Source organism: Anolis sagrei, chromosome 4, assembly GCF_037176765.1.
Source record: "Anolis sagrei isolate rAnoSag1 chromosome 4, rAnoSag1.mat, whole genome shotgun sequence".
Classification (NCBI taxonomy): Eukaryota; Metazoa; Chordata; class Lepidosauria; order Squamata; family Dactyloidae; genus Anolis; species Anolis sagrei.
In genome coordinates, this window is record NC_090024.1 from 178,292,878 (window position 1) to 178,305,362 (window position 12,485).

General features: G+C 42.2%; 1 protein-coding gene across 1 annotated transcript in view; it reads right to left on the bottom strand.

Moving 5' to 3' along the window:
• Positions 1-10,863, bottom strand: part of LOC132773878 (fatty-acid amide hydrolase 1-like) — a 32,154-nt gene extending 21,291 nt beyond the window's left edge. Inside the window, exons 1-5 of the mRNA XM_067467900.1 lie at positions 10,603-10,863; positions 5,498-5,611; positions 3,401-3,544; positions 1,955-2,088; positions 508-714 (exon numbers count right to left, since the gene is read on the bottom strand). Coding sequence (XP_067324001.1) covers positions 508-714; positions 1,955-2,088; positions 3,401-3,544; positions 5,498-5,611; positions 10,603-10,857 — 854 coding nt within the window. The 5' untranslated portion in view covers positions 10,858-10,863. The remainder of the gene's footprint in view (positions 1-507; positions 715-1,954; positions 2,089-3,400; positions 3,545-5,497; positions 5,612-10,602) is intronic.
• Between the last annotated feature and the right edge of the window lie 1,622 nt (positions 10,864-12,485).

Here is a 12,485-nt window from a genome sequence, read left to right on the forward strand (position 1 = left end):
ATTTAAGTAGCGAGGGAACATTGAGCAGAAATGAGAGAGAGAGAGAAAGGCACCTCATTGCCCTTTCTTGACACCGCTTGGGCCCCGTGAAGCCTCCGCCACCTCCTCAATCGCTCCAGAAGTGGCGGCAAGACGAGGAGGAAGAGGAAGGTAAAGAGGGTAAGGGAGGGGGCGTCCCTACTTCACAGAATATTACTTATCATGCGTGGTCCTGGAATGTAACATCCACAATAAGTCAGGGAACACTGTATACAGTATTTGCAAATACAGTGATTCAAAATACGAAAAAAAAATCCAAAATCTAAACCATTTCTGGTCAAATAAGGGATAAACTTGTTGTTGTTGATATTATTATCATCATCACCATCATCAACAACAACAGCAGCATTTATAGTGTTGACTTGTAAAGTTCCCATCATTCACTAAGTCTAGTCCAGTTGGGACAGATAATGGGATACGTCTCCTTAACCTGGCACTATCATTTAAGGACCTAACTTGGCTGAGTACCTTATTCGGTCGCCTGTAGTTTTGAGTCCACAAATCCCACAGAAGCCAGATGGAATACGGATGCTGCCTCCTATATCTGTGCCGATGCCCAAGATTGATCCACCACTTTTAATAAGAGAGGCCTCTCCTCCTGAAGAACCACCTGGGGTTTTGGTGTGATCCAGAGGATGCACTGTCTGGCCAAAGATTACGTTGCTACAGTCATAGCTGAAAATAAAGAAAAGACAGCCAATAAAACAGACACAGATCACCCCAAATCTTTCAAATAGAGGTCTGGCATACAATTTCAACCACTCCCTGCTTTCAGCAACCCTGTAAATTGCTTGGGAAGAGAAATCTTTATCTTGCTGAGGGACCAGAGAAACTCCAACTACCCAAAACCCCTGCTTTCACTCTATTCCCCACTAGTGGGAGAAATTCCCCCATCTATCACAACCATTTGCCTGTCTAATTGGATAGTGAGAGGCTACTGATATGGGTCCAGTTTGATACAAAAAGCACACCAGCTCCAAGATTTAAGGCTGCTCCCTGTCACTGCCTTAGGTCTTTCAAGGAGGTGTAATGCTCCAAGTCTTTTATTTAAACATGGCAAATATAGCCACAAGCTGGCTGTATTGCTGGGTATTGTGAGAGAGGGGGGAAAAGATGAAGGGAAAACAGCTATGATGACTGGGAAGCCAAAAGGAACTGTTTTCAAACTTCAAGTTGAGCATGTAGAGTCTATCTCCTTTTCTAACATCACAAAAACAATAACTACCCATTGTATTTCTTGGATGAGGTGGAGTGAGGATGGAGAGATGATTACCAGAATAAAAATGGCCACTTTCCAAAATAAAAGCTGTGCATGCTCAAAAAAATTAAATATCACTGAAAGGAATACAGTATAAATTGTTCCTTGGCAGTATGGGAAACATGCAGTTCTCCAAGGTGTTATTGGGTTGCTATTCTCATCAGTCTACATTTCCTTAACCAATGAGAGGGATCATGGGAGTTGTAATCTAGGTTCTCCCGCAATTTTCCATGAAGCATTTGATTGTTATTCCAAAGCTAGTTTCAGTACATGAGAGACGTGGGCTAACAGTCAGCAAGCTGATTTTGCAGAGCTAACAAAACCATTTGCCTTGCCCAATTGTCATCACCATAATGTCAAGTGTTTTCATGCTTTTACACACTACAATGATGGACTCTAGAAGCTCCATTGTAAGCCAGACAGGGGCCAGATTCATGGCATCCAGTTACATATTTTGTGCTTTATCTCCTTGGAAACAATTGAAGCTTTGTTCTATGCAGAATTTGTAACTCTGCTATGTATCTCCATAAACAAGGGCCTTAAAACAAGTTGCTGGATAGAATTTGGACAGAAATTATTCATAGTTAATAAACAGAAAGTTGCATTCTGAGTATCTATGTAGAAATCCATATATACAGCAGTTAAGGAAAGATTTACCTCATCAAAGACTGAGCGACATTGGTTTTTACAAATGGAATGGCTCCTTGATGTTTCAGCACCTGGACTACAACAGCATCTTCCGTAGCTGGATGGTTGAGACGCTTCACAAAACCCACAGTAGAGTCAAGGCCCTGGAAAAAATAAAAAGAGATGATTCATATTCCCTGTGGAAACTTTATGTATTATGCAACAATCCTGATCATAATATAAGAGAACATCGCAAACAACACAATAATAATAAATAACATGAAACTCCCATAACTTGTGCACAAAATAGTTTCATTTCATTTTATATTCAGGTCAGGGACATATGTAGGGATGTTTACCATGTGACATTCCTCCAGTTCACCAAAATGTTCACATTAGCAAAACCAGATTAATATCTTATATGTTCTTGTGATGATTTATGTAAAAAATATTATCACATTGTGAATTACTTTGTTACATTTCAAACATACAAAGTAAAGGAAGGAAATATATTTTTAAAATGCATTTCATTATGATGCATACATCTCTTATTTGTTTGCCATACTTTTGAATAGATCAAAATAATTTTGAATATGAATTGATTACTAATATTCTTGAAACCCGTGGACAATTGTTTCCCAAAATAAAGGTAATCTCAACTGCACGTAGCCTGACTAAATTATTGAAAATATATACCAGCAGGCTAATCAAGGAAACAATGTTGTTAAGTGTCAAATCCACAACTGTACAGATATTTCTCAAATGTTTCTGGACTAGTGAGGCTTTGCATGATTTGATATGACAAGAGGACATGTCATAGGGTGGGAAAATGACTTTATGATTGAGTTCACTAAGCCATAGTAACACATTTCTCTGCTTCAATCTATTTATCAAAAAGATTGTTCAAAATATGAAATGAAATTTCATGGAAAAAGAATGAAGAAAGGGTATCGGGCTTGGGATCTAGCATCTCAGAGGAACTGGAAATTGCCATTAAGGGTAATTTGTAAGATCTCTTAACTAATTGCACTTAGATGCTGGATCCCAAACTCCACATCTATCCTTTGTTTTTGTTACAAAAGTGGATAGTGTCATACTATACCGCCAATTCCACCCAATTCCCTTGGTTCTCAACTTTAGTTTTTCTTGGGATTGTGTGTACGGTTTACCTTTGAAAAAGTATTCTTGTCCCGGGTTTTGGGCAATATATCTAGACACTCCATGCTAAAATGTTCTCAAGACACCTTAGTGCCTATAAAACCTGTGGGTCCCCAGGTTTTGGCCTACAACTTCTAGAAATTCAAGCCAGTTTACCAGCTGTTAAGATTTCTGGGAGTTGAAGGCCAAAACATCTGGGGACCCACAGGTTGAGAACCATTTCCATAAAGCATGCAAACCATTAAGCAACTCCATGCCGAAATCATGCTTTGTTACATGAATGTGAAGCAACCTGCCCATGGTCCATTCTGGCTGTACCTTGCAGTCAATTGAATCCTTTATACTGACAGGTACTCCATAAAGCAAACCCTTCTTTCCTTGACTTTTCACTTGCAGAAGTTGTGATTCACTGTCTTCAATATAATCAGTCAAACAGTTGACATCTTCAGTCACTTTCAAAGCCTGTGGAAAGCAGGAAAAGGAAGCAAGTTAAGCAAGACAGCTATAGTGGAAATATCGTGGAAGACAATGGTATATTGAGGAAACAGTACAGTGTCACAGTTGTGTTGTCTATTTTCCAAAAATACATTATGGGTTAAAAGTTTATTTATGATTTGCATTTGCTGAATATGTGTCTTAGAATCAAATTTAATTGGGAACGTATGGCCTTGGGATGTGGGATGCCTTCACCTGGACAGGTCCCAGTCTTGATGATCAAATTTGGCCATTATTCACCATATGGTGATCTGGCTAGTGTCTATTTGTTTAATGGTTTAGTTAGTCCATTAGTCACTTGATTGGGTGACCTGGCCAGTATCCTCTTGTTCATAGCTGGCCAGTGTTTACTTGTTTAATGGGTTCAGATAGACCAGAGTTTCTCAAACCATGTTCCCCCAGATGTTTTGGACTTCAGCTCCAACAATTCCAAACAGCTGGTAAGCTGGCTGGGATTTCTGTAACCTGAAGTCCAAAACACCTGGAGGAGCAGAGTTTGAGAAACACTGAGGCAGACCATCATTTACCTGACTGGGTACACTGGCTAGCATCTACTTGTTTAACGCTTTGTGTAGCCCAATTAAAGACATACACTGAGATTAGCCCAACCAATTAAGACAAAGTACTTAGGCAACTGAAGTGCCTAAGGGTCCTTCCACACAGCCATATAACCCAAAATAACAAAGCAGACAATTCCACAATATTTGCTTTGAACTGAGTTATCTGAGTCCACACTGCCATATATTCCAGTTCAAAGCAGAAAATGTGGGATTTTATTCAGCTGTGTGGAAGGGGCCCAAGTTAGCTTTAAGCTGAAATTCACAATTGATTTATTTAAAACTTTTCTATCCCGATCTTCTCTACCTCCGTAGAGAAGACCTCCGTAGAGAAGACCGGCTCAGACCGGCTTACAACAAAAATTCAATGCTAACACTAAAATCTAAAATATCATACATCAACATTAAAATTAATCAATACATATAGGATAAATTACATAACAGCCATTTGCCAAGATAAAATCATATCAACTCAGTCTATATATTGTGGTTAGTAATTTTGGTCAATTGCCGGTCTCAGACATAATTCTGCAAAAGCTTCGTTCCACAGCCAAGTTTTCACTAGCTTCCTAAAGGTCAGGAGGGAGGGGACAGATCTAATTTCATTCGGGAGGGAATGCCATAGCCCAGGAGCCACCACAGAAAAGGCCCTGTCTCTTGTTCCTACCAGACGCACCTGCGAAGGTGGCAGGACCGAGAGCAGGTCCTCTCCAGACGATCTTAATGCAGACTTAGGTCAATGCTATAGGATGCGATTAGGGCATATCTTTCTGTCAGACTAACTGAGACGGACTTGCTATGTTCCCAACAGACTAACTGAGACAGACTTGCTATGTTCATGTGCTTGCTTTGATGTCTTGCTTGTTTTTCAATAAAATCTTGTATCACTTGTATGTTTATTGTCTTTGAATATCGAAAGAACCCTTTGCCTTTGGCAAAACAGCAGCTATCTCAAACACCAGATTCTGGAGGCATACACCAACAGAGGCATGTTGCCCAACAGCGCTATGTGTCACTCCCTAAGATACCTTGCTAGGAAGTAGGATTTGACTGGCACTCCACTTGGCTTCTGTTCATGTCATAGTGGGTGGGGTAAAATGTCACCTTATCCTTTGCCTCAGAGATCAAAAATGATTTGAGTGAGCCCTGAGATACGTCAATTGTAAGCCAAGACACAAACTGATGGCACTATATAAATATACAGTACAGAAGCATCTCAAAATAAACATTTTCAGAGGCATTTCCCCTGGATTAATGTGGATGTTCTTTGTTCAAGAACAAGGACAGGGTTCACACTGAGTATTGTTGGCCTTTTCCACTTACTTCACAGTATTTGTTTGCTTGTTCAGAAGCCATCTCTCACCTTGTCCATGTAGGTATAGAGAACACTTTCAGGCGAAAGCAAACCATCCCTGAGTTTCCTGCAGAGTTCAGGCAGGCTCAAAGACAAGATTGATTCTGGTCGGTGGTTTGGATTCTGAATGAGAGAAAGAAATTGTCCATGCATTAACTAAAGCTCCCAGTGATCAAATAACTCTGCTCACCCTGGTTGCTTATACCACATATTCCACCCACACAAGTGCCATGTGTCTATGTTTCTTTTGAGAGAGCAGAGCTGAGGACACAGAATTAGGAAATGCTGTTGCATAAACTGATTCAAAGTTGTTTGATTTGTATCTGAAGAGTCTGGCCTTGGATTTCATTTCTCAATGAACCCTTATTATTATTTTATTATTATTTGGGGTTCTTTTACCCCGCCCTTCTCACCCCGAAGGGGACCCAGGGCGGCTTACACAGTAAGGCACAATTAGATGCCAGCATCACAACAATCATCACAACTTACAGTAAAATTCACAGTTACTAACAGCTTCATGCATTATTCCAGTAAAAATCAATAAAATCAATAAAAACAATACAAACCTAAATTCCTCCCTTACATTGTCAGTGTTTGCTGTCTCATAGATCCACTTTTAATACCATTTCGTCCATCCTGCTGGTCTTTAATTGCCTGGTTGCCCAAAGGCCTGGTCCCATAACCAAGTTTTCACCCTCCTCCTGAAGGAGAGGAGGGATGGTGATGCTTTGATTTCCCCGGGGAGTGAGTTCCACAGGTGAGGGACCACCACTGAGAAAGCCCTGCTTCTCGTCCCCACCAGCCTCACTTGTGAGAGTGGTGGGGTCGAGAGCAGGACCTCCCCGGATGATCTCAAGCTCCGAGGTGGGACGTAGCGGGAGATACATTCGGACAGATACACTGGACCGGAACCGTACAGGGTTTTATAGGTCAAGACCAGCACCTTGAATTGTGCTCGGAACTGAACCGGCAGCCTGTGGAGCTGGCATAGCAGGGGGGTGGTATGCTCCCTGTATGTCGCCCCGGTGAGCAATCTGGCTGCCGCTCGCTGGACTAGTTGAAGTTTCCGAACAGTCTTCAAGGGCAACCCCACGTAGAGAGCGTTGCAGTAGTCTATTTGGGATGTAACAAGAGCGTGGACCACCGTGGCCAGATCAGACTTCCCAAGGTACGGGCGCAACTGGTGCACAAGTTTTAATTGCGCAAAAGCTTATAACCCATGTGTCAGTCATAAAATGAGAACAGGAACAGCCTGTTTTGGAAGAGCCCTTGGGAGGTTGCACAAAACAAAGTCATTCAAGATAACCATCTTAGGTTTCAGGTTGCCACACTATTTTAAAATTAACCATATAACTAAGAACAAACGCATATAACTGGGAGGTTGCACAAAACAAAGTCATTCAAGATAACCATCTTAGGTTTCAGGTTGCCACACTATTTTAAAATTAATCATATAACTAAGAACAAACGCATATAACTGGGAGGTTGCACAAAACAAAGTCATTCAAGATAACCATCTTAGGTTTCAGGTTGCCACACTATTTTAAAATTAACCATATAACTAAGAACAAACGCATATAACTGGGAGGTTGCACAAAACAAAGTCATTCAAGATAACCATCTTAGGTTTCAGGTTGCCACACTATTTTAAAATTAACCATATAACTAAGAACAAACGCATATAACTGGGAAAAATGCACCATCTTTCTCTCTTTTTAGCTCAAAGCATTGAACCATGTTAAAGTGGTGTCAAACTGCACCTGTGGATAAAGATTCTCAACCTGTGGCAGAACAGGTTAAACCACTGAGCTGCTCAACTTGCTGACTGAAAGGTTGGCCATTTGAATCTGGGGAGCGGGATGAGCTCCCGCTGTTAGCCCCAACTTCTGCCAACCTAGCAGTTCAAAAACATGCAAATGTGAGTAGATCAATAGGTACCACTTCTGTGGGAAGGTTACAGCGCTCCATGCAGTCATGCCAGCCACGTGACCTTAGAGGTGTCTACGGATAATGCCAGCTCTTCAGCTTAGAAATGAAGATGAGTAACACCCCCAGAGTCGTTCACGACTAGACTGAATGTCAAGGTAAAACCTTTATCTTATTGTAACTGGACCCAGTTTGACAATTGACTTGAAGAAATAATAGCTGACTACTAAGCCTAGCCATCCATAATTTAATGAACCCTCTAAATATTCACATATTCAAAACATCTGAAAATGATTTCAGTTCATTTGATTGCAGGTGCTTGTTGTTGTTCATTTGTTCAGTTGCTTCCGACGCTTTGTGACCTCATGAACCAGCCCACGACAGAGCTCCCTGTCGGCCGTCACCACCCCCAGCTCCTTCAAGGTCAATCCAGTTACTTCAAGGATGCAATCCATCCATCTTGCTCTTGGTCGGCCCCTCTTTCTTTTTCCTTCCATTTCCCCTCCATTTTCCTTCCATTTTGCAGATGCTATTTGGTTACAAAAAGTCATTCTGCTTCTTCAATAATGAAATGATCTCATCAAATGAAGAATTATTTTATTCTGTTCTTTTGTTTGCAACCATCCACCAGTAAATATCTCCAGACTCTGGGCATGTTTAACCTGCAGAAGAGAAGGCTGAGAGGAGACATGATGATAGCCATGTATAAATAGATGAGATGAAGTCATAGGGAGGAGGGAGCAAGCTTGTTTTCGGCTGCCCAGGAGACTAGGACATGGAACAATGGCTTCAAACTACAGAAAAGGAGATTCCACCTGAACATGAGGAAGAACTTCCTAACTATGAGAGCTGTTCCGCAGTGGAACTTTCTGTCTCCGAATGTGGTGGAAGCTCCTTCTTTGGAGGATTTTAAACAGAGGCTGGATGGCCATCTGTCGCTTTGAATACGATTTTCCTGCTTCTTGGCAGGCGGTTGGACTGGATGGTCCACGAGGTCTCTTCCAACTCTACAATTCTACAATATGATTCTATGAAATGTGTGTGCACTGCAACATGCTGTGTACATCTTACTGCTTCTCTGCTCCATTTCCCAAAAATATGGACTTTTTCTGACAGTGACATCTAAAAATCATTGTAGGAGTACAGTAACTATGTAATACAATTAATAGTTAGTGAATGTTAGATCAAGACCGACAGCACTAGGGCTCAAAGTCTCTTTGACCAGGAAGCTGGTTTCGTCATAGGGCAGGACCAGGTCTATTGGTTTGAAGTTACTGAACAATAGATTTCAACTGAACTTTAGAAGGCACAATTTGACAGGAAGAGTGGAACTTATTTTATTCCAATGCTTACAAGCCCGGCCATGCCACCAGTAATTTACCACCACAGTTAGAGGACCGCATCTTGACTGAGTCTGAATTGATGTTTTTATATGTGCATGTGTTTTATTTTACTGTATTTTATATTGTGTTCACTTTTATGTTTGTTTTTAGGCACTCTATGCCATCTGTAACCCGCCCCGAGCCCCTTCAGGGAGATGGTGGTGGGATAAAAGAATAAAGTTGTTGTTATCATCATCATCATCATTATTATTATCTGAAACACAACAAGATTAGTACACAGCAAACAAGATCACTAAGCTGGCTGTTGTATTGGATCACATGTCAGACACTTTCCAACTGTCTAGGACTGTGTGATGTATCGGCAAATAATGCAGGCAGATCCAAGTAGGTGGCCTTTTGCAGCTGACAGATGGTAATTTTGTCAGCAGAACTAACTGAATGGGAAGTAAATGACTTATAAATGTCCTACTACTTATTCTCAGTGACCTCAATTTTGTTATTATTATTGTTAGTGTTGTTGTTGTTATTTGTAAAACTACATTTCTCATGATGCATAGTATTGAGCCATGGCAATTACAGTGGTGTCAAAATGTGATGATGATGATGATGATGATGATTAGATTAAGATTTCTGTACCATTAAATTATGGAACACGATTTTGTCCTGGGTGATAAAAGCCATTTGCTAACTGGTTCTGTCATAAAAACATGGGAAAACTGGTTTGTTGTGAGTTTTTTGGGCTGTCTGGCCATGTTCCAGAAGCATTCTCTCCTGATGTTTCACCCACATCTATGGCAGGCATTCTCAGAGGTCGAGGGGTCGGTCAAAGGTTGGCCCCTCAACCTTTGGCATGACAAACACAATACATGCATGCCACTGGTACACAAACTTTGCTTGTTTTAACAACAAACTATTAATCTTTCATCTGTTTTGTGTATTTTATATGTATTTTATAGAAATACGTTTTAATATGTATCTTTTATAGAAATACATTTTAATATGTGGTATTTGTGGTATTTTTACAATGTTTATGTGTTTTTATTATTGTCCTTGCAGTTGTATTGCACAAGCCTCCGTCTCACCCCTTAATTTGGAAATGCCACTATGCTTGGCTACTGGTTGTTGTTTGATGAATTCAGTTTGTAATTATGTTATGATGTTTGTATATGCATTTTATTGTTATATTTCATCTCTGTTGACTGGGCTTGGTCCCCATGTTAGTCGTCGCGAGTCCCTTCAGGGAAATGGTGGCAGGATACAAAAATAAAATTGTTGTTACTATTATTATTAAGTAACCCACCTCGAGGAGAGGTGGGTAAGAAATAAAATTATGATTACGGAATTGCCTGTGAAAAAGTAGCCCATGTAGTTCAAGACTGTGACTTGCAGACTTTAGGTTTGTGGATGTGAGCATGTGGAAAGTGCCAACTGTGACCCCAAAAAGCCCTTTTTAATGTAAACCAATACCAAGGACATGGGCAATTCTGCCAGATCACGTATGTTTTTTGATGTTCTACCATCCTTGTGAGAGGCTTCTCTCATGTCTCCGCACGGGGAGCTGGAGCTCACAGAGGGAGCTCATCCGCACTCTCTCCGGATTCGAACTTGTCGCTCTTCGGTCCGGTTGGCACAAGGGTTTAACCCACCTTAGGCGAAGCACTAGAGCTCTCTAGCTGAGGCTGCATTGAACAGTGTAAGAATAAATGCAGTCTGATCCTATTTGAACTGCCAGAGATGTTGCAGCTTTGCAAGGGCTGGAGCCCCCTCTACCCATGGACAATTCCTAGGATCCCACAGGAGGACGGAGGCATGGCAGTTCAAATGGGGCCAAGCTGCTCTCCGCACCTGCTCCGTGAACCTCCGCGCCGCCGCCCCCATCCGCTCCAGGGCGCCTTCCCGCCTCTGCCGGGCCTCCTGGATCTTCCTCCGGATCTTCCTCCGCCGCTGCCATCTCAGCCACAGGAGCGTGGCGGCCGAGCAGCAGAGCAGCGCTGAGAGGAGGCCGACGACACTCATCCTGCTGGTCTCCCGGTTTCCCTCTCCTTCCTCCCTCCTAGTAGGGCTCTTCCCCTTTAAGAGTAGGGCGGGGGGCGGAGCCATTGAGCCACCCACCTGCCTTCCGGCGCCCGCATCCCAGCGGCCAAGATTGAATCCCACGCTGCAGAATTGATGCAGGGCGTTCTCCTTTAGCACTCTTGCCACTGTTCTAGAGAAAAAAAACCCACTGTCTGCTTCCTGCAGAATTCTGGGGTTTGTAGTTTACGGTGGGGGTTAAAGGCTCCTCCCTAAACTACAAATCCCAGAATCCTGCAGGAAGCAGAAACTGGGTTATAAATGAATTTTTCTTTAATGTGATGAGTCCCTTTTCCCCCACTTCATCACACTAGAGAGAAAAAACTCCATTTAAAATCCAGTCTGCCTCCTGCAGAATTCTGGGGTTTGTAGTTTAGGGTGGCTGCTCAAGGCTCCTCCCTAAACTACAAACCCCAGAATTCTGCAAGAAACAGAAACCGGATTTTAAGTGGATTTTTTCTCTAGTCACTTTTTTCCATGTCATCAGACTAGAGGGAAAAAATCTACTTAAAATCTCTAGTGTGGTGAGTCACTTTTTTCCAACTTCATCACACTAGAGAAAAAAACCCCACTTAAAACCCACTGCCTTCTTCAGAATTCTGGGGTTTGTAGATAAGTGAGGCTGGTAAAGGCTCCTCCCTAAATTACAAACCACAGAATTCTGCAAAGGCAGAAACCGGATTTAAAGTGGTTTTTCTTCTTCTCAAGTGTGATGAGAAAAGACTAAAGACCTTGTGACGCAAGAGCTCCCATGATCCCATAGCCTTGAGTCATGGCAATTAAAGTGGGGTCAAGCTGCTGTGATTTATAAATAACTGTTTTAATTTATATGTTTCAATGGTTCCATTTTAATGTATACGTTGCTTTATTCTGATGTGTGTAATATGGTAAAGGTCCTTAATTTAAAGTATACTAGCTAGGGGATCTGGCAGTGCCTGGGCTATTTGAAAAAGGCAGTTTCTTTTGGGGTGTTCAAGGTAAAAGGTAAAGGTTTTCCCCTGACATTAAGTCCAGTCCTGTCTGACTCTGGGGATTGGCGCCGAGGGCTCCAGTATTTGCGATAGAAAAGTATTACTACATAGTAGTGAAAAAAAGATTTCTAGAAATGTAACCTTGGTCTGGTTAACCCCGAAATAGAACCGTTTCAGAAGAAGGTCATGATAAACTCCCTGTGATATTCCTTGCCTTAAAACACTATATGAAATTATATAGGTCTCGGCGGTGGCCGGGAGAGCTTTTGCACAGTTAAAACTCGTGCACCAGCTGCCCCCGTACCTTGGGAAGTCAGATCTGGCTACGGTGGTCCACGCTCTTGTCACATCCTGAATAGATTACTGCAACGCGCTCTACGTGGGGTTGCCTTTGAAGATTGTTTGGAAATTGCAATTAGTCCAACAGGCAGCAGCTAGATTACTCACTGGAGCGTCATACAGGGAGCATACCACCCCCCTGCTGTGCCAGCTCCACTGGCTGCCGATCCAATTCCAAGCACAATTCAAAGTGCTGGTTTTGACCTACAAAACCCTATACAGCTCTGGTCCAGCGTACCTGTCCAAACGTATCTCCTTCTATGTCCCACTTCGGAGCTTAAGATTGTCTGGGGAGGCCCTGCTCTCGGCCCCGCCTTTGTCTCAAACACGCTTGGCGGGGACAAG